The sequence below is a fragment of the Crinia signifera genome, chromosome 1 (genome assembly GCF_055691185.1).
Source record: "Crinia signifera chromosome 1, ASM5569118v1, whole genome shotgun sequence".
NCBI classification, from domain to species: Eukaryota; Metazoa; Chordata; class Amphibia; order Anura; family Myobatrachidae; genus Crinia; species Crinia signifera.
In genome coordinates, this window is record NC_139217.1 from 73,535,031 (window position 1) to 73,561,333 (window position 26,303).

At 44.9% G+C, this 26,303-nt stretch overlaps 2 protein-coding genes across 3 annotated transcripts; both read right to left on the reverse strand.

The window, feature by feature from the left end:
- Positions 1–1,636: 1,636 nt before the first annotated feature.
- On the reverse strand, positions 1,637–9,485 carry LOC146042652 (mediator of RNA polymerase II transcription subunit 28). 2 transcript variants are annotated; one of them, XM_083162802.1, is made up of 5 exons: positions 9,246–9,485; positions 7,708–7,774; positions 6,804–6,842; positions 3,863–3,975; positions 1,637–1,975 (listed from the first exon to the last, which is right to left on the reverse strand). In XM_083162802.1, exons 1-5 carry the CDS (start codon positions 9,390–9,392, stop codon positions 1,778–1,780), a joined length of 564 nt encoding a protein of 187 aa, XP_083018928.1. In that variant the 5' UTR covers positions 9,393–9,485; the 3' UTR covers positions 1,637–1,777. The 2 variants fall into 2 exon arrangements, with proteins under 2 accessions (XP_083018928.1, XP_083019011.1); XM_083162885.1 differs by lacking the exon at positions 6,804–6,842 and having other exon boundaries at positions 9,246–9,477.
- A 1,661-nt stretch (positions 9,486–11,146) lies between these two features.
- On the reverse strand, positions 11,147–26,118 carry LAP3 (leucine aminopeptidase 3). The gene is made up of 13 exons (XM_083163001.1): positions 25,910–26,118; positions 23,745–23,860; positions 23,588–23,642; positions 20,171–20,276; positions 19,677–19,836; positions 18,481–18,642; positions 17,819–17,977; positions 15,845–15,969; positions 14,415–14,503; positions 12,449–12,551; positions 11,952–12,031; positions 11,733–11,845; positions 11,147–11,617 (listed from the first exon to the last, which is right to left on the reverse strand). The coding sequence occupies exons 1-13, from the start codon at positions 26,003–26,005 to the stop codon at positions 11,422–11,424; spliced, it is 1,560 nt and encodes a 519-aa protein (XP_083019127.1). The 5' UTR covers positions 26,006–26,118; the 3' UTR covers positions 11,147–11,421.
- Positions 26,119–26,303: the final 185 nt, after the last annotated feature.

A 26,303-nucleotide genomic window follows, 5' to 3' on the forward strand; every position in this document is an offset into this window, starting at 1 on the left:
GGGTGTGAAGAAATACTGATGGCAATGTTACACAGCCCGGCCTAAAAGATAGAAATGGGTGATGGCAGAAAATATATATAATCATGCAGGGTGCGAATTAAGGGCAAAGCTATTAACAATATTAGATTGCAGCTGAAATTGTAAGTGTAATATTGCGTAATTAACAGTTGTGCCATCACTAATTATTACTGGCAATTCACTAAGTCTTGTTTGTGTCGTGTGTGTTATTAAAATGAAGTACAACAGCCTGAAGCTCAGTAATAGTGATGCGGGCCGGGATTCGTGGCTATTTAGTATGCATGTCTGCTTTAGTGCGCATTTATTTTCTACTGGCTGAAAATAACAATCATGTTTCTAAAAATGAAAAATAATAAAGTCTTTGCCTCTCGCCCTTTTTGTCAGCTTTGCGTTTGATATTAAGGATCTGATTAATATATATATCCACTAAATAAAGCGTTGTACGATAAAAAAAAAAAAAGAAGTACATACACTAATATGGTGCTTTTCTTGTAATGCAGGGTCACTAAAGAGAACCAATATTAGGGGAATGTCTTTCAGGTGTCCTGTTTTACTTTCCAAAAATACTGAACATGATATAGGACCAATGAATGACTAAAGGTTCTACTACACAAATGTTCACAGCTGAAGGTAAGCCAGGACTTACCTTTAAGCTGAACGTTCTTCTGGGAATTGGGGGCGGGCACTGCCATCATGTGACATCATCTGCAAGCCCTGAGCAGGCAGGGGGTATATGCCTGCAGTCGCTGGGGTCCATCCAGCATTTCTATGGGTGCACCGCCCATGAACCTCAAAGCGCCCACCCCAGAACACCCCCTGCCTGTCAGGCAGTGAGCACCCCGGCAAATGCAAATTTCAACAAAGACACTTTCTGCTGGGGACTGCACATGCGCATTAGCAGACCCCCACCATCGGGGCCAAATCCAGACCTGTGCGAACAACTCGTCGACCACTGTCAAGACCTGTGCCCAAAACAGTCGTCGACCACTGTCAACCTTTTGCACTTGTTGACCTTAACAACTGGGGTTCTTGGGTGTAGAAAAAATTAACAGATTAAAATATTGATTGGACAACAATGTAATAACTCCTTCAACTGGTCTGATACATCCATGGTAATTCATCTATCTCTAGTGTCCGTGAGTCTGATACACTGCCATCTGCTGGCAGAGAGTGAAACTACATCTCACATATGTGCAAACACAGAATGTCGCAGACTAGTTTCCAATGCTTTTGCTTCGAGCGGGCTTTCTAGTAGTTTAATATCCAAGATTAATTGTATTTAGTTTTAAATAAAAAGGGAAGAAATAGGTTACTTGGATTTTCATCATTAAAAAAAAAAGTTAACATTTTACTAATATCTAATTTTAAGTAATAATGGGCGAGTGCTGATAGTCAATCACACCCAGGAAATGGACTGATCATAGCCATGTATTTTTTCCTAGGGTTACAGATATGAAAATATAAAGAAGTCTGCAGTGCAGGACTTCAGTCTCCTCCACATCCCATAACTGCACCGGCTATTACATCCACATGAATTGCATTGCTTATTATCGAAATATTAATTTTGGAAAATATAAAACGTAGTGTTGCATACAAATAAGAAAAAGGCATTTATAGCTTCTTTCCGACACGAAAATATTTTTATTATCCTAATGTTCAATATACAGTACAAAACCAATTAGAAAAAGAAAAATGCTCTTTGCAATAAGTCCTTCCGGCACCCCTTGTGGTCAGCTACACCGGCCAGAACATTTACAGGTCATGTCTGCTTCATAGGAGCTGGTATATTGGCCGATGCTTGTTCCAGGTAAGCGAGTGGTGCCTGGGCCATCTCACTGGTCTTCTTATGCTGCCCATTGATGTCTTCCAGAACCTGCTGCCAGCTCCGCAGCTTAGTGAGGTGCTTCTGGATGAGAGCTTCCTTCCTCTGCAGCTCACTCCTCAGCTCCGTTACGTCCTTGTACAAACAAGAGAGGTTGGGTTAGACCGCAATGTAATCATACAGAGTGGCATGTGGAAACGCTCATATTCCCTAACTACTATTATCAAGCCAAAGTCACATTTATATTACTCTTCACTACTCTCCTTTTGCTTTGCTTTCAGCAAGTACTCCAAGGGCCTGATTCAGACCTGTCCGCTAGGCTGCGTACACTTGTAGCCTAGTGACCAGGTCAGCACCGCATGGGAGGGGGGTGTCTGTACATGGACAAATACGCGCATGCGCAGACCCCCCCCCCCCCACCACGGGTCAGAATTTCGGACGCTTACGAACAAGCCTGAATTAGGCCCTAAATACATAGGTGGGTATTCAATCTCCTGCAGCCATTCCCGACGTGGGAGATGGCTGCAGGGCCCTAACAGGGGATCACGGCAGAAGGAGCCTGACTTAACAAGTAGTCAGGCTCGTTCTGCCGAGCTCCCGTCTGCAGCTCACCGATTCCCGGCCATGCCCCCTTCTCGACCCACGGCAGGCGGGACATTGAATCTTGCTGGCAAAATCTCGGTCGAGCAGACCGAGAACGGGACAGGGTCGTGACCCAACATTAAATAGCTCCATTCATACACCCTCCCGCTCTCTACGGTCGGCTGACGACTGTCGTCTTCCTCCACCCTGATCACTGCTTCCCATGCAAGAGTACAGGACTTTGCCCGTGCTGCACCCCTTTAGTGGAACGCACTCCCTCACTCAATTAGACTCTCCCCGACCTTGCAAAGCTTCAAACGGGCACTGAAAACTCACCTATTCATCAAAGCATACCCTGCCACTGCATAAATTAGCTGGTTCGCCGAATCCTTGCCTTTTTACATCCTGCTATCTAACCACCACCCACTTGCACCTCTTGTAATCTGTCTGTCTCCCCTTCCTACTAGATTGTAAACTCCTCCGAGCAGGGTCCTCTTCCCTCCTGTTGTCAAAGCCCTCTTCTCTTCACATTTCTCTCACAGCTCTCCTATACTCCAACACTCAGTGACCATCTTCGTCCGCATACTCATCTCCGTCATTGGCCTCAAGCCTCTAGTTGTATGTTGATTGGGTCCTCACTACTTATATCCAAGCTGTAATGTGTATTGAACTTTGGCGCTCTTTATTTGTACTCTATTTTTGTTATTTATTCAACGTAATACTGTTTTGTCTCCCTGTACTGTTCCTTTGTACGGCGCTGCAAAACACTTGTGGCGCCTTATAAATAAAATAATAATAATAATAATAATAATAATAATATCCTCCATAGATGAACACAAAGTTCTAGTAGGAAAAAATGACTAAATAAAATAGTTAAAATTTCTGGTTTTGCATAAAGGAGAACTCCAACCTTTAACCAACACTAGCTGAACAGCAGGAGTCCCTCTATATAACAGACATAGCAGATGAGAAGATGGCTGGGAATTAAAAGTTAAATCAAATTGACTACTTAAGTCACCTGTGCTTAAGCATAGATATACTTAAAACCTGGATGATAATAATGGCAGTGTTTGAGAAGCTGGTTTAATGCTGTGTACACACTGATACAATCTGCATAAGATCCAGATAAGATTTTGACTATATAGTCAAAATCTTATCTGGATCTCATGCAGATTGTATGGGTTTTATCCCAAGCGATCCAGATGCGTTCAAGATGCGCGCTCCCATATCTTAACCAGAAAGTCTTGGCTGCCCTGTCTATATAGTGCAGATCTGCACTATATAGTCTAAATTGAATGCAGATAGTGTAAATTGTATGCAGATAGTCTAAATTGTAATCGCATCTGGATCTTATGCAGATTGTACTAGTGTGTACACAGCATTAGAGGTTGCCCTGTGGAGAATACATGATTTACTCCACCTCTGGTTTCAAATCTTTACCTCTTTAATAACTTGCTCCGGCTTTTGCACAGAAAGCTGTAACCTCTTTTGAAGAAAGAAACATTCTGTTTGTCTGGCAACATCCAGAAACTTCTGAATACATTGTTCAACTCCTGAGGGAGAGAGGACAAAAGCTATGTGAATCTGGAACAATGAGGAAGGACAAGGCATCTTAACCAGCGATGTCTATACATAGAGTACACCGTAACACAGTGATATTTACATTACAATCATTTTTTACATATAAAAAATAAAAATAAAATAAAGCCGAGTAATTTCCCATCATGCTTACACATTTGCAGATCAGGAAACCCTGCCAATGGTGAATTGCGCTGCTGATTGTAGATATTAACACACTGAGTGGCTGTATAGAGAAGAATGCACCTCACCAACCAGCTTACTCCTTACCACCACAGATTGAACGGTGATTTCACCCCACACTGCGGTGAGAATCTGCCGGCGTTCCGCCGAGAGGAGTCTCTATTCCATCTGAGGGGCTCCTTAGCTCTACAAATTGGAACCGCCTGCATAATATATCCACTAACCACCCCGAACGGACTCCACTATCTTGGTGAGCATTTATTAATGTGACTGAATTACACCATACATTTGACTGGCCAGTCTTATACAAGCCCGGATTTATTTATCTGCTACAATCTCTACCTGCAGAATAACGTTATTTTCAGGCTTTATTTTATCATCATAATCCAACCTTGCTGAGCTTAAAAATATATCTACTGTGATGATATTCAAGCTAAATTAGCTGTTTAATTGGGATCCCAACTCATAGTATATTATACATTTTTATTCATTACTGTATAGGTTTATTGTAATTTTATGTGTTTTTTTCTAGATAAAAATTTATACAAAAAAGGCTACAGTGTGTCCTGCATTCTTCTCTATACAGCCACTCAGTGTGTTAATATCTACAAATCAGCAGCGCAATTCACTCCTACTCCCCCCATCCATTTCTTTTCTTTCTGTGCGCCTAGACGGGCTCACAGGAGTGTATGCTGCAGCTGTAGGATTTTCCTATATACCATCTTATATTTAAATTGAAACAACTGCAATTGCCGAGCGCCAGGAAGTGTGTATATAGGTGCCTCTTTTAGGGTCACTCTACTTCATACAAACACCCCCAACCCTGCCAATGGTCACTGGCTAAATGTGTTGTGTTTCTGTATCCCTCAGCTTCTGAGACTGTTAATAATCTTGCGTAAATTACTTAAATATCTTGTATTAGCACAGTGGACATGCTTAACCACAGGTGACTTATAGACTGCCTGAAATAAACTTGGTTTTAGCACAGGAGCACTCTAAAATATGGGTTTGCAGGCAGTGTAAATGCACCCAGTTGAAATATGCCTGGTAGAGTGACCCGGCATTTCAAACCAGGTAGCAAGCAGGCTTAAACACTGATTCAACCCAGCTGGTGGTGCAGTGTAAATGGTTAACGCGGGTCGATGCAACCTGGAACCCGTTCACTGCAATGAAATAGCCGGCTCTGGGAGACGCTCTCATCTCCCAGCGCCAGCTCAGGACCCGTCTCCGCTGACCAGCATTATGCCACATGGGAACAGTGGTGTAAAAAGGCCACAAGCTGGGTCAGAGCCACATCCAAAAACCCGAGAGCAACCCGGCATCTTGGTATAAAAGCGGCAAGTTCAGTTATACAGTGTATGCACAAGCATGGATATCCTGAAAACTTGGACTGTTAAGGTGCCTTGAGGACGAGGTGAGATATTTAACAAAACTTTGAGAGATAAAGTACCAACTCATTCAGCTTCTAACCAGGCTGTGTTTGAGAAAGAGACCAGAGCCGATTGGTTGTCACCTTATCTTTCTCTAAGCGTTGGAGAAATCTCCGGCCAACTTTGGGTGACTCTGTAGTACAGGGATGGGGAACCTTTGGCCCTCCAGCTGTTAAACTACACATCCCAGCATGCTCAACAGTTTTAGCATGGCCAAATAGCAAAACTGTAGCAGGGCATGCTGGGATGTGTAGTTCAATCACAGCTGGAGGGCCGAAGGTTCCCCATCCCTGCTGTAGTAGAACACGAGAACATGTCAGAGCTGGAGAAATCACCAGAGGCAGGGGAATGAATGCACCTAAAATAATTCTGGTAGCGAACTTTTGTGAGGTATCTGGTCGATATGTCAACCATATTGTTTCGACATGAGTTTTTGGGGACTTCTTCATACTTTACCATCCATGTGGACTATAATTGGGAACAGAAGCTTGCCTGAGGGGACCTGCAAACTAATTTAGGGCACACATGTAGAAATCTACAAATTGACACCAAAAAACTCATGTTACCCTTTTCTCTGGGTCAACATTGTGTATGTCAACCTTTTGGTGTCGATCCTTTATACCATGGCCCTTTTGTGAACCCTTACTAATACTATAAATATATTATAAAGCAACAGGAGACCATGGCTTCTTAAAAGATCCTGCTGGCTAATGACTTACTAACCGGCTTCTGATTTCTACATTGAACATTGTATATCTAATAACCAGCTTTACTATGCAGCGCTACTGCCATCTACTGTTACATGGAATGATCACTTATTATATGCTTCAATGGCACGATTCCACTATCTGTTGTCTTTTCTTATTCTGTCTTGTGATCTGTATAAAAGATGGGTCAAAATGGAATGTATTAGCAACACTATCTCCAATGGATAAGCACACCATGGCACTGGTCCCTCCACAATGCATTATTTTGAATTTCCTGGTTGTGGATACTTGAACCCAGTTTTGAGAACCTGCAAATGAAAAGTTAGTGGAAGAAGTCATTGCGATGTCACCAGGTCACTAACTACTCCCCAGATATTATTTAGTCAGTCTATTACTTCGACTGAAAGCCCTAGCAGGCAGTACCTAATTCCATGTCTCCAGTTACGTGGTGTATTGTAGTAATTGTAAGCAGTGTAAGTTTACCTTCCCATTGTACAGCGCTGCGGAATATGTTGGCTCTTTCTAGATAAAAGACAATAAAATGATTAACTGCTTCAACCACCTCATATGCACGAACGACAGACACTGCAGCATCCGATAGCATGCACAAAGTAATTTTATCGTTATTAGCCATTACTTGTATAGCACCAAAATATTATACAACGCTGTACAACACAGGAGCCAATACGGGGACATGAAAAGGTCAGAGGTCATCCTCAAGAAATTACCGTGTAAATAGCCTATAAGAGGTCATATAAAATACAGACATACAATGTCAATGAGACATACAATGTGAATAAAATACACATAAAAAGGATTATGGGTCATTGAGTCGACATGGACACTGTCAGCGCATATCGCCCCCCCCCCCAAAAAAAAAAAAACTCGTGTCAAACTTTTGACCGTTGACCAAGTGCTTGGGTCGACCTTCCAACCCTGTTGATACTTCATGTGTTGACCCAGTGACCGAATCACCCATAAAAAAGGGCTTACTGCGAGCTGTGGACAAGACTCATACAGATGGAAGGGTCACTATTTAGCAGCTTCTATGCCAACATCAATAAAAGTATCAATGACAGATGCAAAGAGGTGTAATAGGGTGCAAATGTTAAGATATGCTGTATATTGTATTAGGTTATATGCACATAATAGATCTTTTCGTATCCTTAATTAGAAAACTAACTTTAGTTAGCGCAACCTTACGTTCTGTAAAACGTTTGAGTCCCCAAGTACAGAGGCTTATGTCATCCCCAGAGCCTGGCCAAACTCCTTTTATACACAAAATGTTACATTTTAAGCTATATTTTACCCAAGTGGTGGCATCCTTTACTAGCCATGCCTCCAGGAGTGACCAACATAAGGAACTGCAAACACCACTCTAACATACCTGTACGAATTTCCTCCTGATCTGTACCGTTCACATAGTCCTGGCTGACAAGAGAAGCAAAGCACGCCTGCAGGAGAAAGGATACAATAAGCATATAACTAAAAGGCCAGGATAATAGTTTATACTGTAATCAAATTATGGTTTTGTTAATGGTTATTTTATTTATTTTTTATAGACAAATGTTGGTGGAGGTGTGCAGTGCATGGTTGCCCATGTGTTATTTAGAGCCACAAAAGGTACAATGCAATGTTCCCTCTAATTTTACGAAGGCTGTGTGCGGCAAAAAAATTTGGCTGTGCAACTTTGGAAGGAAATTTTTATTTTTGTGCGTCACTTCTATATATAACTGGAAAACTACGTGATATTAAACATTCAAAACATTTAAACATTCAAAACACAGCACATGATGTAGTTATTGGGTGAAACATACATAAATTTAGTCCACAACTGCAAAAAGGGGGCCACTGCTGCTTTGTGCGCTTTGTTGTAATGTCCGTGCGCATGCTTGGCGAGTTGTGTGCGCGCGCACACGCACACAGCTTAGAGGGAACACTGGTACAATGTGACAGACACCTGGGCAGCCGCACATGTTATTTAACACAGATTGGTACCCAGACATCAAGGATGATGCCATGGGAAGTGATAGGAGCAGATTGGTCTACCCTTCAAGCACCCTGACAGAGGTAAAAAAAATTAGCAGCTCCCACATACTGTGCGCACTGGCAGCCTCTTGATGGTGCCCAATAGAGCGATCCAGCATACACAGCTGCCAGCGGTGCAGACATTACTGTTAAATGCCTCCCAACTTTGTCAAATAGGGATACCTGATCGCGTGTTCAAAATTCAGTTGAGGGGGCTCCCAACTGAGGGGGCTCGTCTTCCTCTCACCGAGGGACCAAAAAAAAAAAAAAAAAACATGGCAGTTGCCAGGTTTGCGGTTATGGGGACTTGGCAAAAACCAGACACCGGAACAAGTCCAGGGAGGGTTGCCTGCTCAGGGGGTTCCTGTTACAACTGTCACCTGGGAGACGAGGAGGGAGACATTAATGCCTCCATGTATGGTCCGGACTGTTACGGTTTTTACTACATCCCAGGACCATACAGAGTGGGAGGCTTTAATCTCTCCCAGGAGACAGTGGTGGTCACCCCAAATTGGAGACTACAAGCTCTGGAAAGGCAGTTTCCTAAATGTAGACAGTCTTATCCAACCTTTGGACCATATCTGATTTTTACCCATTCCCACGGTTTCATTTTTCAATCATTTTGACAAGCGGATAACTAGTTGTATATAAACACAGAACACATCTATGAAAACAATGATGTAATAAAAATGACCCTTCCTATTGCCAGCTAGTGTACAACTAAAATCCTAGCATGCCAGACACAGTTTTTACTTAAACAGTTTTTTCCATACTATCCCTTTAAATCAGGACACTCATGTATTACACCGGTGACATGCAGACTCGTACTACTGACCCCATTACCCGGGAACCCGCGCTTACACACTACGGAGACCCCACGGGCAGAGACCCCCGTACCTCGAAGGAGGACTCTAGCTCATCTACCAGCGTGCTGTTGTGGTTCTTCCCACCGGGGGGAGTCGACATGAGACCGGGCCCAGGCTGCATGGGAGGCGGGGGACCGGGCGGCTGGCTAGAGAACATCCCGCTGAGAGAGGACGCCATGGCCGCCGGGCTACGCTGCTGGAAACCCGTTCATATATACGGGGAACAGAGCAGCAGCACCGACCGGAAGTGCTCGATGCCATCTTAACTATTGGCAACCGGACATCCAACAGCGCCGCCGCCATCGTAGAGTGGGGAACATCGCGTCACTAGCATGCTTCGGTTATTAGATTACAGGCGACAGACAAACGCTCGGTTTAGAAAATCGAAAATGCCGATTACGATGCTGTCGGCGAAACCCTGCCCCATTTGCGGCCCTCAAAATCGGGATAGCTGGGATGGTGTAGTAGAAGTTATGTAGCTTAGCAGCCAGAAGGGTGTGCTGGGAGTTGTAGTTGTTATACGACACTGAGACGCACAGGTAGCATGTAACCATGGCGGGTCTTGCTTTATGTCTGTATTAGGAGCATATTTACTAATATCTTTTTCGCAGGTATTCTTCCCAAAATTACTCCCGCAAAAATAAAGTAAAAGTATTCTCACAACTTCTGTTCTCTTTGCCCCCCCCAAAGACTTGTTCTGAACATTGTATGCAATAGTCAATAGACTGTGTCCTTTCCAGTATTACTTCATATGGTTTACATGCAAAAAAAAAAAAAAAAACAGAAAAACACACAAAATGTGTAGTAGTCCACAAACCTACCTCCCAACATGACCCTCTCCAGGAGGGACAGAATGCTCTGTTTCTGGACTTCCATAGTTCATATATATGCAGGGGTCCCTTGGAGCTAGATGAATTCTGTGGATTCCTCTATGTCCCTTGTGTGGTAGTAAAAAGGGGCTTCTTTTTAGGGGATCACCTCGTGCCAGGATATGATTATTGCTTACACTCTGCTTACATAAGAAGGGTTAGAACCCCTTATATAAAGGTTTCTTTTTCTTTATACCAATCAATAAACGGTGCTTACTTATGGCTTACATGTGCAAGGATGGTGGAACTCTCATCAAAGTTTCTTTATGCAAAAAATTTCTCCAACTCCATTCAATAAATTTTTTTAAAAAAATTTCCTTTTTATTATAAAACAATAACATAAAAACCGGTGCCAGATGGACTACAGAAACCAGAAAACACGGTGATTGCAGGGTTGATAGATGGTTTATTAAAGTAATATTGTCCTTTACAATGGGGCTACAGGTCCCAGCAAGCCTACCCCACATGCCGGTACTTGGGAGAACCACTAGTAACAGCATGTGAGGTGAGGAATTAAACCAATGTATAAACTAAACTACAAGGTATAGAGATTTGCGAATGTCACAAAAAAACAAAAAAAAACCCACACATATTGTCCAGAGTACAGTATTTAGGAATAGTCTAAATCAAATGATAATACAGCCGGTATATCTTTATACTCGCCGTAGAACAAGTCTGTCACCATTCATTCCACAAATTCATCTATTTCCTACATATATATATACATACCTCCCAACAGTGGGACAGTCCTGATGATCAGGGCCTGTCCCGCTGTCCCTCCCGCGGCCGGCAGTGTCCCACGGTGAGGGGGGGCTGTTGGGAGTCCCCCCTGTCAGCTGCTAAGCAGCGGGGAATAAACGCTGTGCGCATGCACAGGGGGCTGGGGGCATGGCTAGAGGCTCACAGAGCCTCTGGGTCATGCCCCCATAGCGGCAAAATGGCGTGGGCTCGCCCCCGGAATTAGGCCACACTCCCCCCCCCAAAATTTTTTGGAGAAGATGACAAGTTTGGTGTATAAGTAGCTTTTGTTTTATACAGTACCGAGTTCATGAAACAGACACAGTTACAATTTACAGACGTCTTGTGCGCTTTTATTTGACAGTGGATGTTGCCATTCCATTGTTACACATATTAAAATGCTATGTATTAATATGAAAGTCGGAGCATTTACTGATGGAAGGCAATGATATGCTATAGATATGAGGATTAATTCTAGCATTCCTATTAGTAAAAAAATAATGTTGCCAATAAAGTAAATGTTGTTTCTTTGTATAAATTTACTTCATTACAGCAAAAACACTTTAAGGCAGGTCCTGTAACTAAAGATCAATAACACAGTTAGGAGGGTTTCTTGTCTTTACTTAGACGGTCTGCAAACTCTATCAAAGTCCTTGTGGGTCGCCCGGACATGCCTTTACGCAGGTAAGGAACCTCATCCTTGTTTGACATAACCCCAGCTATGTCCAAGTGCGCCCAGTGCGGCATAGTGACAAACTCCTTCAGGAAGGCGGCAGCTGTGCACGCACCACCAGACCTGCAGAACACAAACCACTGTTACATTTACAATACACAGTATGTCCGCGCAAGTGTGAATTCTGAGCTCCTAGCTACAGGAAGAACTGGCTAAGTAATAGGAAACCAGTCATTACCTGCTATATTTTCCCACATTATTAAGGTCTGCGAGGGCCGACTCCGTCACTTGCTTACTGTAGTGCGCAAAAAGAGGCATTCTCCAGACACGGTCCCCAGTCACGATGCTGGCCTGGTAGGGACACAAATACAGGCAGGGAGGAATGAACATGAAGTACTGTGTAACACAACAACATGACTACAGTGTGCAAGGAAAAAAAAAAAAAGACTTTTTGAACCTCATGAAGATGATTCCAGAGCCAGGTAGAGTTGGTGAACACCCCGCAGGCTGCAGACCCCAGGGCTACATCCATTGCACCTGCACAACAGTATTTCTCAGTGAGCACCACACGTAAATATATATATATAAATAGGACACACACTATTCTCTAATGATAACTAGCAAAGGAACGCGAATACTAGTTATACTGTATACAGTAGCTTACACACACACACACACACACACACACACACACAGCTTGTCCCTCAATTTGGTCAGAAATGTCCATGCAAGGTCTAAATATGTGAATAAAACACAACCTAATAGCCAATGTACCATCAGATCAGGTACCCTCTCTAGCAAAGGGTATACAGCCGTTAAGTCGACACAAAGGGTCAACATACATTGGGTCAACCACTGAAGAAACCCATGCTGGCCTAGACACTGCCGACCTAATGCTTGTGTCAACCTTACAATCATGTTGACCGTCAGTGCATCCACACATCAGCTACTTACCGGTTAGTGTTGCTGCATTGATTATAGCTCTTCCGTTGAAACTGTGCGCATAGCAAAGCGCATCAGCCAATAGCAGTCTTCCTTCAGCATCAGTGTTATCTACCTGCCAAGAACAAAGTAAAAACTAAACAGAGGAGGGAGACTGTCTCTCAAACAGTGGGATGCCCACTAGTGTGTGGCCAAGCACTGTCAGATAAACCTCATCAGACAGGCAGCCCACTTATCTGACCTGCTGGAAACACACAATATTCTAACCATACACGGTCAGATAATTGGTCTGTCTGTCTGATGCAGAGTATTGGCATTTATGTACGGTCAGATTTATGTATGTCCACTGTTGGTAAGTATTGGGTAGTTAGCACAATATCTCACATCTGTCGGCCATGCTAGCATTTCCAGGTCTAAAGATTGGTTGCAACCATACGCTGTGCGCTTACTGATGTGATCAGCCAATAACTGGCTGATCCGGATGATAATTGCACAGTGTAACACAAACATTGCAAACAGGCCCTGAATTGGGGCATGATGGCAAAAATAAAACTGACCTATATGTGTGCAGTGTAACAGGACTCTGTTACACTGCACACATATAGGTCAGTTTCATTTTTGCCATCATGCCCCAATGTGGTCACATCTAAGATTACTTTATGTTTTAATTGTCCCTATTCATGGCCTAGGGCAGGCATGGCCAAACTATGGCCCTCCAGCTGTTGTGAAACTACACATCCCAGAAGTGGTGTAACTACTATAATTTATGCGACCCCTTGCCGATAATTTGGCAGCGCCCTCCCGGCCGCCCAAATACCCCCCCCCCCCCCCCGTGCCTTACCTCTCCACCCAGCAGCAGGGACCCACAGATCTGGTCAGCAGCAGTGCAGTCCTGGCTCCCCTCCTGGCTTCTGCTATGAAAAATGGACTATCACAAAATGTCCGCCCCCATACAGCACCCAGTTTCAGGGAACAGTCTACTATTTGGGGCGGACATTTTATGATGGTCTGTCTCCATAGCATCAGAACGAAGCCAGAGGGGCGCCGGGACCACAGCGAATACAAGTAAATCTGCGGGTCTGTGGCGGCGGCGTTACTAGCCCCGCAGCCTCCCGGCGCCAACATTTACACAGCGGGGCTATTGTTACGCCACTGCATCCCAACATGCCTTGCCATAGTTTTAGCATTCCCTAATAGCAAAAATGTGGCAAGGCATGATGGAACATGTAGTTTCACAACAGCTGGAGGGCCATAGTTTGACCATGCCTGCCCTTTGGATAGCACGTGATGTAATTTGCTTGCATGCGGGATATAAACAAGTGCACATCAATATTTTTGTATAGGGTGTGTTGAGAATAGATTAGGTACACATGTAAAATGATTATCATTGACATTTTATACAAAGAGCACACAATCAGACAATTTAAGGTATGTACAAATATAGGCAGGGCTATTTTTCAAAAGGCTCCAGCAGGAACTGATGCCCTTATTCTAGTTAACTCTTTCTGACAAAATATTTCTTAGATGGACAAAACCATGTGCACTGCAGGTGAGGCAGGTGTTACTTGTGCAGAGATAATTAGATTTGGGTGGGGTTTTACACCTGCCTCACCTGCAGTGCACATGGTTTTGTCCATCTAAGAAACATTTTGGCAGAAAGAGTGAACTAGAATAAGGGCCTCAGTTCCTGCTGGAGCCTACTGAAAAATAGCCCTGAATATAGGTCATATTAATAGGACAATGGATCTTAGTAGGTTGAAAAATAAACACTAATCCTGTGCAAAGTGTATAGCCTAAATGTAATCAACCGCAAAATGCTGGCAGCAGAGTTTGGCTGCTTTAACCTTGTGGCTAGATCGCCAAAATCTTGCCACTGGCGCAACTCCATTCTAGAAGGTATATTGTTTATGGTGATTTATCACTGAAGATACCCAACACAGAGTTATAAAGAACAATGCATGCATAATAAGTCAGTTACCTGAATGGTCTTCCCGTTCCTCGCCCTTACAACGTCCCCGGGCTTGTTAGCTCTTCCATTCGGCATGTTCTCACACAGCGGGGCTAGACCTTAAAGGAGGAGATTCATTCTAGCATTACTGTTATCCGAGTATAAGGGTATCAAGGTAATATTAAGTCTGACTATTGCATGGATACCCTTTGTATTTATAGCTTTTAAAAAGGTGGGTACTTGTTTCCTAGCACGGCGCCCATCGCATACCATATGCGATGGGATTTTCGGGAAAATGACCTGGAATGTACAATTCAATATTGCATAGCATCGCATGCCAGCAAATTGCATGCAATGCAATTTTTAATTGTACAAGCACCCTGATGGGTGCTTATAATGTTAAATGCACCCCCATTGTCAACGCCACCCCCACTATCAACGTCAACCCAAAGCGTGGCGAGCGCAGGGAGCCCGCGAGGGGCAGCAGTACGCGTCATACGACCTTTTCATACCCCCCACTATCCACGTCGGCGTGGAGTTGATTTTAGATAGTGTGGCGAACCCCGCGAGGGGATGCGGAATACATGTAAAGTAATCCGCGTGCGCTCGCCATGCTTCGGGCTCGGTGGCTCGCCGCGCTACCTAAAATCAACTCCACACCGACGTGGATAGTGGGGGTATGAAAAGGTTGGAGGACGCATACCGCCGCCCCTCGCGGGTTTGCTGTGCTTGCCAAGCTTCGGGTTGGCGTTGATAGTGGGGGTGGCGTTGACAATGGGGGTGCATTTAACATTGTAAGCACCCATCAGGGTGCTTGTACAATTAAAAATCGAATTGCATCGCATGCCGTTTTATTGCATGCGATGCACTTCGATGGAAATCGGGGGCGCCGTGCTAGGAAACAAGTACCAAAAGGTGCATTATTAAATGGATTACTACAGTGACAAATTAGAATATATCAGGATATTAGTGGTTTGCTATAGGCCTAGTTTAATTAATAATAATAATAATAATAATAATAATAATAATAATAATAATAATAGCCTTTATTAATTAGCATACGTTACATCAGTGGTTCTCAATCTCAGTCCTCAAGTACCCCCAACAGTGCATTTTTTCTAGGTTACCCAGCAGGTGCACTCATTATTCAGTCACATTTTAAAAGATCCTCAGGCGAAACTAATTATTTCACTTGTGATTCTGTGAGGAGATCTGGAAAACACGCACCGTTGGGGGTACTTGAGGACTGAGGTTGAGAACCACTGCATTACATAATACACAACACATTTAAACTACTTAATTTTTCTTTATACATACTGAAATAAAAACAAACAAATCACTAGTAACATTAAAAAAAAATATATATAAAAACACAAACCTGGCTTATAGAGCCCTATTTCTAAAATCTTTAATATTTTGCATGTTGAAACTGCTTTTGTATATTTGCAGACTGTATTTACCTATGAGATTAATGGGTAATCTGAGTGTTGCGGCAGTCAAGATGGCGGAACAGATTGTAGCAGCTCCGCCCATATCTGCCCTCATTTCATCCATTCCGGAGGATGGCTTCAGCGAAATCCCACCACTTAAAAAAATATATACAGTATATTCTAACAATTCAAATATACATTTGGAGAGGAATTATATACAGCACATACATATCTTCAATATATAGCATCTGTTGTAGACCTAGATAACATTTTATATGTTCAGGAAATATCATGCTTGTATACTAACATGTCCACTATAGTTTAGAGCAGGGGTAGCCAACTCCTGTCCTCGAGAGCTACCAACAGTTCACGTTTTCCAGCTCACCTCACAGATACACAGGAGCTAAATACTTCACTTGTTATTCTGTGAGGAGACCTGGAAAACATGCACTGTTGGTAGCTCTCAAGGACTGGAGTTGGCTATCCCTGGTTTAGAGTCAACTAAAGTCACACTCAGTGGCCCCTTTATTAAAAGGCACACCTGCTCTTGAATGTAAAGAACAAAATCAGTCAATCATGTGGCCATAACTTAATACAGACATGGTCAAGATTGTTTAAACCAAACACCAGAATTGAAAAAGTAATGACTGACCGTGATTGTTAATGATAGACAGTGTGGTTTGTGCATGAACAGCTAATCTGGGATATCACATGAGTCACTACAACAAAAAAAACGGTACTTGTGTATAGGGATGCCAATCCCGGGGCATTTTTTCAATCCCGGGATCCGGGATTGAAAAATGCTCAATCCCGGGATCCCGGGATTTGCATCCAAACCAAAAAGCCCATTATTAGCATTGGACCCACCCCGGCCGACCCGCACATTTACTTACATAAGGGAGCGGGCGGGCGGCCGGCCGGCCGGGAGTGGGTTTGGAGGTGCACGGTGCCTCCCGGCAAGTGCACCTCCATCGAAGACAGCAGGCAGGTGGGCGGAGGCAGGCGGGCGGCGGAGAAGAGGCGGGCAGGCGGAGGCAGGCCGGCGGGTAGGCGGGCGGTCACTGGTGACGTGTGGCCTGCGCAGCGTGACCTCTACTGTCACGCGATTTTTTTTTACTAATTTATTCACTGCTCTTATGGCCCCAGGGGAATCTCATTGAATCGCATCTCCCTACTTTACATGTATTCCGCGTCCCCTCGCTGCGCTCACCAGCGTGGATAGTGGCGGTATGAAAAGGTCGGGAGGAAGCATTCCGCCGCCGCTCACCACGCTTTCAAGGCAAATTGTATGTTGATGAGGAGTCGGTTTTCAACTCATCTTACGTTCTGCCCGTCCGACCTATGACTCTGCAGTCCGCGCATCGGATCAGATGTCAAATACTTTCTAATTGGCCTGATTTCACCAGTCAGAATTGGGTGAACTCGTGCCCAAATCGGACAAGCGTTGTGTTTGAACAGCGGTATTCGAAGAGTATCTCTGTAAGCCCAGCATGTCAAAAGTTGAAGGGGGAAATTTACTAAGATGGGAGTTCCATTTCCCATGGGAAGTTGCTATGGGCAACCAATCAGAATCTACTTCCTATTTACCTTCTAGAAGATCAAAGATAGTATCTGATTGGTTTCCCATAGCAACATCCCATGTGAAATAGAACTCCCATTTTAGTACATTTCTCCCGAAGTGCATGGGCTGAGCTCCCTACCACCCACCAGGATCCCCTTCGGTCAACTAAGAACAGGAAAAAGCAGCTATACTGGGAGTAAGCGCACCCTAACTGAACATTTGAACATTTGGAGAACATTTCCTGACAAATCCCAATTCAATCGCAATTTAGGAATGTAGTAGAAAAGGAGATTTGTTTTGCACACCGGTGGCCACTAGATGGCGCCTGAGAGAGCATTTCGAGTTTTGCTCTGTTCGAGCAAAATGTCATTTTATACAACTTTTTGTCAAGCTGGTAACTACCGGTAGTTCCATTATAAATAAACTATAAACCATTTTGTTACCTGTCAAAAGTGACTCCTTTCCCAACAAACACAAGGGGAGACTCATTAGCGTCACTGCTGCCGGTGTATTGGATTTCCAAGAAGACCGGGGGTTCATCCGATCCTTTGGCCACACTTAAAAATGCTCCCATCTTTTGCTCTTCTATCCAGGGCTTTGATCTTGGAAAAAAAGACAGAGGGTGACAATTTATAGGATGCGATTTTATCGCATTTCCCGAAATCGCACTTTTTAGGGTCCCGAAGGGGGAAATGCTGCGGGGCTCTATTCAATGCGTCTTCCCCGACAGCATTCCCCCAATCAGGGGATCTCGGCAGAATGAGCCCAACTTCACAAGCAGTCCCGGCTGCAGCTATGCCCTCTTTTCATTGAGCATACCGAGAACGGGACAGGGTTCATGGCTGTCGGGCCAGCTCGACAGCCGTGACCCAACATTGAATACCCCCATTAGTGTTAACAATGAATATCTATAACCCCCCAAAAAAATAAATAAACCTTCACTAAAATAGGTACCAAATACAAGCAGTAGATCCCATTGGTTGGTGTACACCTATGGGACAACCAGTGTTGAGCAACTCACAAAGTGGGACCCCACGCAGGCTGGACCGGTCTGACTATCGTACCTCCCGTGTGTCACTCCTATAGGAGGAGCCAGATGCTTTACCTTGTTAACACTTTCACATTTCCCAGAGTTCCCAACTTCTGCTCCAGGATCTCAGCAAACTTTGTAGGCGTTATATAGTTTGCTGGGGATTCCATCAGGTATCGAGCCAGGTTCTGGCCCTCTGCGTACAACACTCCTCTTTCCCAGGCCTCTTTGTCATGGCTGATATAGAAATAAATAATCATTTCAGATATGAGTTGTTGCCACAAAACGTACCACACACTGCAGTTTTCACATTATTTTACAATATAACACAGGAACAGCGCTGGCAACGGTAACTATCAGTACAGTATGCTGATGAGGTGTTAAATAATAGGGTGATAGTTCCCTACAGCAAGATAAAAACCACGACAGTCATCAAAACTGCAGCCAATGAGTAAAGTACGTTCTATGATAGGGGAAAAAGAGATCAAGGCCACAAAATAATAAATAAAACAATATTGCAGTGTTACTATATCTGAGACTTTCTATAAACAAGGTAGCCATGTATATAAATCCAACTGGCCGGTCACTTCCCTTTCTATTTTGGATTATCACACTTGTGCACAAAGTGGCACTTCTGCTTCAATTACTATTTGATAAGGGGGAAATGTATCAAGCTAATAAGAGAAAGACATGCATTGCCGCTTTGGCTGACCTCCTCACTCAGTCTCCAAGGCTTGATACATCTTCCCCTGAGGGTGTTCAAGACATTGACGATACAAATAATACAGAAAGTTAAATGCTCATGCACCCTGTCCTACTAAATACCACACTCAGGAGCGGGGGGGGGGGCAGCCTTGACCGAACATGTATGGGCTAGGGAGCAGGTCCTTAACAACGATTGGACAGTGTACACAAGGCGATGTTGTTCACAATATGGCTCAGAACGCCCTATTGTGACCAATATCTTCTAGCGTGTATGGGCCTTAAGGCTGTGAGATGCTCCTATCAGCTATCAGTGTGCTTCAGCAGGCAGGAAGTCTACCGTGCATAGGAGGAACACCCCCCCTTAACTTTACATGTCAACCTTTCATAATACAGAGGAAAATATTGCTAAGCAGGTAGCTAATAGCTGTTTTGTATCCTGAGGACTCTGTAGCTTCTCTGCTCCACCAGAGGACAATACTATCTGATGAGGCTATGTGCACTGAATATATTGCAAGATGACTGCATTACAAGCAATGAGTGATGAATGAGAGGCAGGTTCCAATTACCTTCCATACAGTTTTGTTAAGACTCTTTTCTTCTTTTTTTCCTTAAGCTCATCATATTCAAATAACCCTAAAACAGCGCCCTCTGCTGCCGTCTGCGCATCTCCACAAGGATCCACTTCCACCTGTTCCACCTCCGAATCCTGCATCTGCCTACAGCCAGCTGTGCAACAAACAAAATCATTGTAGTTAGATCAAAGATTCGATGTGGTGCCTATTGTGCAGTGTGTCCGGCAAACTGGGCTACAAATGATATGTCAGACTGATTTAATGTCACCTAGAACGGAGTGGCACGAAGGCTGTTCTAGTGCTCACAGGAGCAAAGGATGTAAACTATCGTTCGGTCATTAGCAGGATTGCAGAGTGTGTACGCTCAATCCTGCTAGTTCTGGGCTCTGGGGCAATAGTCAGAGAAGTGGGAATGGCTGGTGGTTGCTCAGGCGTGTACCCAGTTTTGAACCATCTCACCTGGGATAACAAGTTACACTGTACATTACCTGACACTGCAGCTCTGATATTCTCCTTGCTTTCATTCCAAAGCTCCTGCTGATTGACACCAGCTGCCTGTTTACCCAGCCCCACCACGACAATGCTGGGAAATGCCTGTCATGTGAAACAAGAAAATACAGGCTTCACAGCTGCTCCGGCCCCACAGCATGCTTTTAGGGTAATTCAGATCTGCTCGCTAGGCAGATGATCGCCACCCCGCCAAACACACTCCCCCCAAGCTAAGCTGTGAGCGGGTGTGTTTGCTTACACATCCACTCGCATAGACAAAAAAAATAAAAAAATAGATTCGATTGGATGGTGAGCAACGAATCGAAACCAATGATTTTTCCTCTGCTCGTTATGAGAAGTAAGCCAGGACTTACCGTACTTATGTAACTGAACGATTCTTGGCGAATTGGGGGCGGGTGCTGTTGTCATGTGACATCAGCCACTCGCCCCTAGCAGACAGGGGATTGGTGGGTGGACCCGTACGACCGCCCCCTGTCTGTCACTCAATTGGCAAATGCTCCAGCAAGTGAAAAATTCACCAAAGGCGTTAGTTTGGGGGCTTTGCACATGCGCACTAGCGCCCCACCATCGTGTGAACATGCAGATCAGTTTTGGCCATGTAGCTAATGATCTGCATGTTCAGCAGGGTCCCGATGACATCACTGAAGAATATCGGGGCTATGCTGCATTCGGCAACATGACCCTCGCTAGTGGTGACTGAGTACCATGCAGGCTCGATGGAGCACACATCATCAGCGACATAGAGGGAAATTTACTAAGATGGAGTTCTATTTCACATGGGATGTTGCTATAGGCAACCAATCAGATATCTATTTTCTTCTAGAAGGTGCTAAATAAATAAGTAGTAGATTCTGACTGGTTGCCCATAGCAACATCCCATGTGAAATAGATCTTCCATCTTAGTAAATTTCCCCCATAGTGTGTCCACACTGGACAACTTGATCACTTTGTCATTCATAAGATCATCCAATACGTGACCTAGCATTTATACATGACATCACACTTTTACAATGAGACATGTGACACCTATTCTAAAGCTATATACTACATGGATGACATCAGGGGCGTAGCTAAGGGTTCATGGGCCCTGGTGCGAAAGGTCAGCTTGGGGCCCCCCTACATACAACAAAATTAATGTTTATATTTTAATACATAACCCTCTATACCCACCACGCACCCTATTCCACCCACATACCCTAAAATCCTTTTCTCCCATATACCCTATTCCCCCTCTTCATCCCACATACAGTATGCTCCATGTTCCTCTCCTCCATTACACACCACCTACTGACCCAACATAAAACCCATATACCGCTACCCCCCACACATCCTGCACTTCAGTCCCTGTTACCCAAAATACATCCCATAACCCTTTATCCCCACCAAAAATACCCTATTCCACCTTCATACACCCTACAATCCTTTACTACTCCCATATACACCCTAGCCCCCCTGTTCTTTTCAAATACACCCCCCCCCCCTCTCACATCCCACACCTGGGTGGTGACCTCTTTTATGCTTGTATGCAGGACCTCACACGGCAGCTGCATGGTCCCCCTTTTTGAAGGTAGTCACTGACAATGACTTACCAGTGCATCTGGGGGACCCGGGCAGGATGTTGTTAGCTAACTGGCTGTCACTCTCTCCTTCCCGAAGGGTCACTTTCCTGGCGCTGCGGCGCAGGCTGGGCTTCTTCCTGCACTCCCGGCGCAGGCTGCCCAATCACAGAGCTCAGAAGTCAGCCGCCCGTCCCAGCCGCTGGCACTGTAGATTCAGTGACGGCTGTCTTCTGAGCTCTGTGATTGGGCAGCCTGCGCCGGGAGCTGCCTGTCACAGGCGGGAGCAGTGCCGCGGATTGGACACAACAAAGTGCCGAACCGTCACTTGTCGCCCTGCCACATAACATCGCATTAGCCCACAGTGAACACCCGGTAAAGCTGCCGAAGTGCTGCCCCTAGGCATAGGCTGCTGCCCTAGGCAATTGCCTAGTATGCCTATGCCTAGGGTCGGCTCTGGGCACCTCTCCAACAGTGGCGGGGGTTGGGCCCCCCTGGCTCAGGGGCCTGGTCGCAGGTGCGACCGCTGCGACCCCTGTAGCTACGCCACTGCATACATACACCCCCACTCACATACATACATACATACACCATTGTCTTACATACAACACCGCCACTCTCATACATACATGCATATGTTCCCATTCATCCCACCCCTCCCTCACGCTAGTGCACATACCAGACAGCCACTTCTACGGACACCCAAAACCCTGACCATTATTCTGTATCTTACTGCTGGCCCGGGGTTACGCTGCTGCTGATCCATGGGGCTCCTGGTGATTAGGCGGGGGAGGAGGAGTGAGGAGCACTGCTGGAGGTGACACCGTCTCCCTGCATAAGGAGCCGCTGGCAGTGGGGTGGATAGGCGCAGGTGCTGGTGGCAGGGGGGCAAATAATGCTGCTGTGCTGCTTGACCCCTGGCCCATCCCCTTCTTGTTCCAAAGCTAGCAGAATTTATTTTAAATGAGGAAAAGGTGAAAACAATGAGTTGCATGGTGCAGGGGGGTGTTTGCTGGGTCTGCAGGGACGACCCCCCCCTGTTTTATTTAAAAATTACTCTGCTGTTGTGTGGCTCCCTGCCCCCCTTGTATTTGAGGGTGTTTTTCAGCAGACCCTCTCCCCTTAAATTTACTTACCTCGAGTCTGGTGCTCGAGTAAGTTGCTCCTCTCAGCCTCTGCTTCTCCTGTGTGATCAGCCTAGGCACGGAGCAGAATCACTTCCTGTCGCAGAGCAGCAGCAGCAACAGGCAGCCTTGAGATTGGCTGTCTGTTGCTAGGCTGCCACAGACCAGTCCCGGGCCGGAACTATCATATGTCTAACACACGCTCCTCCTGCCATCAGTTCACTGTTCCTGCCAGGTGCCGTACACTCACCGCATATCACCTGCCGCCCGCGTACACCCCTTCCCCCGCACATGTAAAAAAAAAAGTCATGCCGGGCACTGTAGTTCCGCCACTTGCGCACCGCATCATTCGGCCTCACTCTGGCGTCGGCCTCCCGGGAAAGTTCCCGGTGAATACAAAGCTGCCGAAGTGCTGCCCCTAGGCATAGGCTGCTGCCCTAGGCAATTGCCTAGTATGCCTATGCCTAGGGCCGGCTCTGGGCACCTCTCCAACAGTGGCGGGGGTTGGGCCCCCCTGGCTCAGGGGCCCGGTCGCAGGTGCGACCGCTGCGACCCCTGTAGCTACGCCACTGGATGACATCACCACTCCCCTAAGGATATATTGTATATATTATTGTCACTTGCGTACTCGAATACATTTCCAATAATAATTTGAGAATCTGCATCATTAGAGAGGGGTAATGATGTAATTATCTGTAAAAATAACACAAAATACCTCATGTAAACCATAAAATGTCCGTGTCTTGCCTTTTTTAAGCGAAGGTCCGGACCTGAAAGAAGGAAAAAATAAAATAAAAGTAAAAATATTAAACTTTGAGATACGCAGCTACAAATACTATATGACTGAACAGATTACGGTAGGTAGAAATTACCTGGTCAACTGATCCCGCAACTTCCCAGAAACAACATTATCAAACGTGTCACCTGCATTGGTAAAAACCAGGGTGTCATCCTCCTTACTTTTCTCATACACACCCAGGACAAGTCCCTAAAACACAAAGTGGAAATTGTACTTTTACTTGATAAAAGTCTGATTCTGGAGAATTTTTTTTTTTTTTGAAGAATATTAAACTGTATAATTAGTGTTCATTCTAGCACCGTGCACCTATCAAAAATTCATGAAGTTCCCCTTTCCTGCATGGGATGTCACTGTGCTTCTAGCACAATTTGGTCTGTAACTCTTTGCTAAAATACAGATCAGACTGTGTTTAGGTCCATACACACTAAAGGTGCGTACACACGGGTGCAATTATGTATGAAATCGCTGGCAAAATGGTCGCTCAGCGACCATATTGCCAGTGATTTCATGTGCAGCCAGCGATAGATGGCTGGGAGCGCGCTCCCGCGGCCAGCCCTTCATGGTCGCTGGTCGCAGGAACATGCTCTTGCGACCAGCGGCTTCCCCCAGCGATCGCCGGGCAGGAGGTCAGCGCCGGAGAAATCAGCGCTGTTCTCCCATGCCCAGCGACGCTGCTCCCTCCTCCCATCACCTGCTGCTGCGCTCCGCCTCCGCCCCGTAGCAGTGTCTCCTTTTCATCGCTGATGAAAAGGAGACACTAGCAATATGATTGCTGGGGATATATTGCTAGCAATATATCCCCAGCAATCATATAGACCCGTGTGTACACAGCATAAGAGATTTTGAGCTGAAAGCAGCTTACTTTTTTTGTTTTGAGCTGAAAACTGCCCAGTGTGTATGGCCGGGTGCTCTTGCATCATCACTGACTAATACCAGCAGATAAGCGATAGGGTGGATGGCTTTCCATAGCGTTCTGCTATGGAAAGCCGTCCACCCTGGGAAAAAATCGCTTGGAATTAATGTTAGTGTTGAAGCAGAGGGTAAGGATGCCATTGTTTCCCATCTTAAAGCGCAGTGGAATATGCTTCGCTATATAAGAAATTGTAAATTAATAAATAATAAACGTCTCAGAGGTGGATTTCAGCTCTCAGCCAGGTCATGTGTGAGCAGAAATCCGCATACTGTTAAATCGGCAAACAGCAATTTGTTACTGCTGGGGACCTTCATAATATTCTACTATTTGCACCTCCCATCTGCATGACTGATGGGCATATTATCAAAATTACTTTTACGAACATTAGGGGTGTTTTCACACCTTTTGCACATTATTTTAATATCACCCGGATGTATAGGGTAATTGAAGAATTAGCAAAATTCTCCTACAAGTCATTCAATGTGCATTTCTTATTACAAGCAGGCAAATGCAATCTGCCCGAATTTACTAAAAAAAAAAAACAAAAAAAAACACACGATAGGGAGCACTTACATTCAGAAAATTCAGTTTGCAAGGGTTAACAAATCTTGGGGAAAACACCTAGAATTAACAGAAGAGGGTAAATTGCATAAGACCAACATGTATTTTGCCTATTATGCTGGCAAAGTGGGCACATGCAGTACACCATATTATGATTTACTGTTTTGAATAAGTAGCTGCAGTTTTGTAAGGGGTTAACAAGTCATAGGCAACAAATTTGAAATCAACAGAGGCATGTGAATTGCATATGACCCACATGTATTTTGCCTTCAGGTGATAACTGAAGGTGTCGCCTGCCTTTGACACCTGAAATCAGATGATTGGAGGTGTTAAAAAAATTGACACCAAAAATTACTAATGGCGTGGTCGATTGACCCCCTCTCCATGTTGATTTCAGGTGTCAAATTTGTTGCCCAAGACTTGTTAACCCTTGCAAAACTGCTGCTACTTATTCAAAATAGTAAATCATAATATGGTGTATGTACCCAATTTGCCAGCATATTTCATGCCCAAGTCAGTGTTGGGCAAGGCAAAATACATGTTAGTCCTATGCAAGGGACATCCCTCTGTTAATTTCAGGTGTCATATTTGTTGCCCACGACTTGTTAACCCTTGTGCAACTGAATGTTCTGAATAAGAAGCTGGAGCTTGAATAAGAAGCTAACTTCAGCTTGTCATAATGTAGTACAAAACATGTTACATTTCTAAGAAATCTGGGTGACTGCCAGCAATTCGCTGTTACAGTAATGCACCTAATAGATTACCTTTCTCCCACTGTTATAGCTGTGTGCTGATAGAGAGAGTCCCCGGCTGCAGCATCTTACACCCCTGTGCAGCACTGCTCTGACTGGCTGCAGCATGACGGCTGTGGGAATAGTCAGTACCCGTCCTGGGCTCACTGAGTGCCCTCTAGCATGTGTGAGTGCTGCAGACACACAGCAGTGACATCATAAGGAAGTGACTGGAGCCCCCAGCCTGCAGCCTATCACATGGAGCTCACAGAACCCTTCCTACAGGAGGATGGATTGTGAAACACATATTGATTGGCTACACTGTCAGCACAAACACATTGCAACTCAGAGCTGCCATCTGCCTGTCACTGACAAATGATACTAAGGGAACCTGCTCTTCTTGTAGAACTACAAGATTCGGAATACC

Coding starts and splice junctions, on each gene's coding strand:
- LOC146042652 (XM_083162802.1), bottom strand. CDS start 9,392: ATGGCGTCCTCTCTCAGCGGGATGTTCTCTAGCCAGCCGCCCGGTCCC. Junction 7,775..9,245: donor AGCTAGAGTCCTCCTTCGAG/GTACGGGGGTCT, acceptor TTTCTCCTGCAG/GCGTGCTTTGCTTCTCTTGT. Junction 6,843..7,707: donor TCAGGAGGAAATTCGTACAG/GTATGTTAGAGT, acceptor TCTTTTATCTAG/AAAGAGCCAACATATTCCGC.
- LAP3 (XM_083163001.1), bottom strand. CDS start 26,005: ATGCTGCAGCCAGTCAGAGCAGTGCTGCACAGGGGTGTAAGATGCTGC. Junction 17,978..18,480: donor AATGTGAAAGTGTTAACAAG/GTAAAGCATCTG, acceptor TTTTTTTCCAAG/ATCAAAGCCCTGGATAGAAG. Junction 15,970..17,818: donor AAAGGAGTCACTTTTGACAG/GTAACAAAATGG, acceptor TATTTTTTTAAG/TGGTGGGATTTCGCTGAAGC.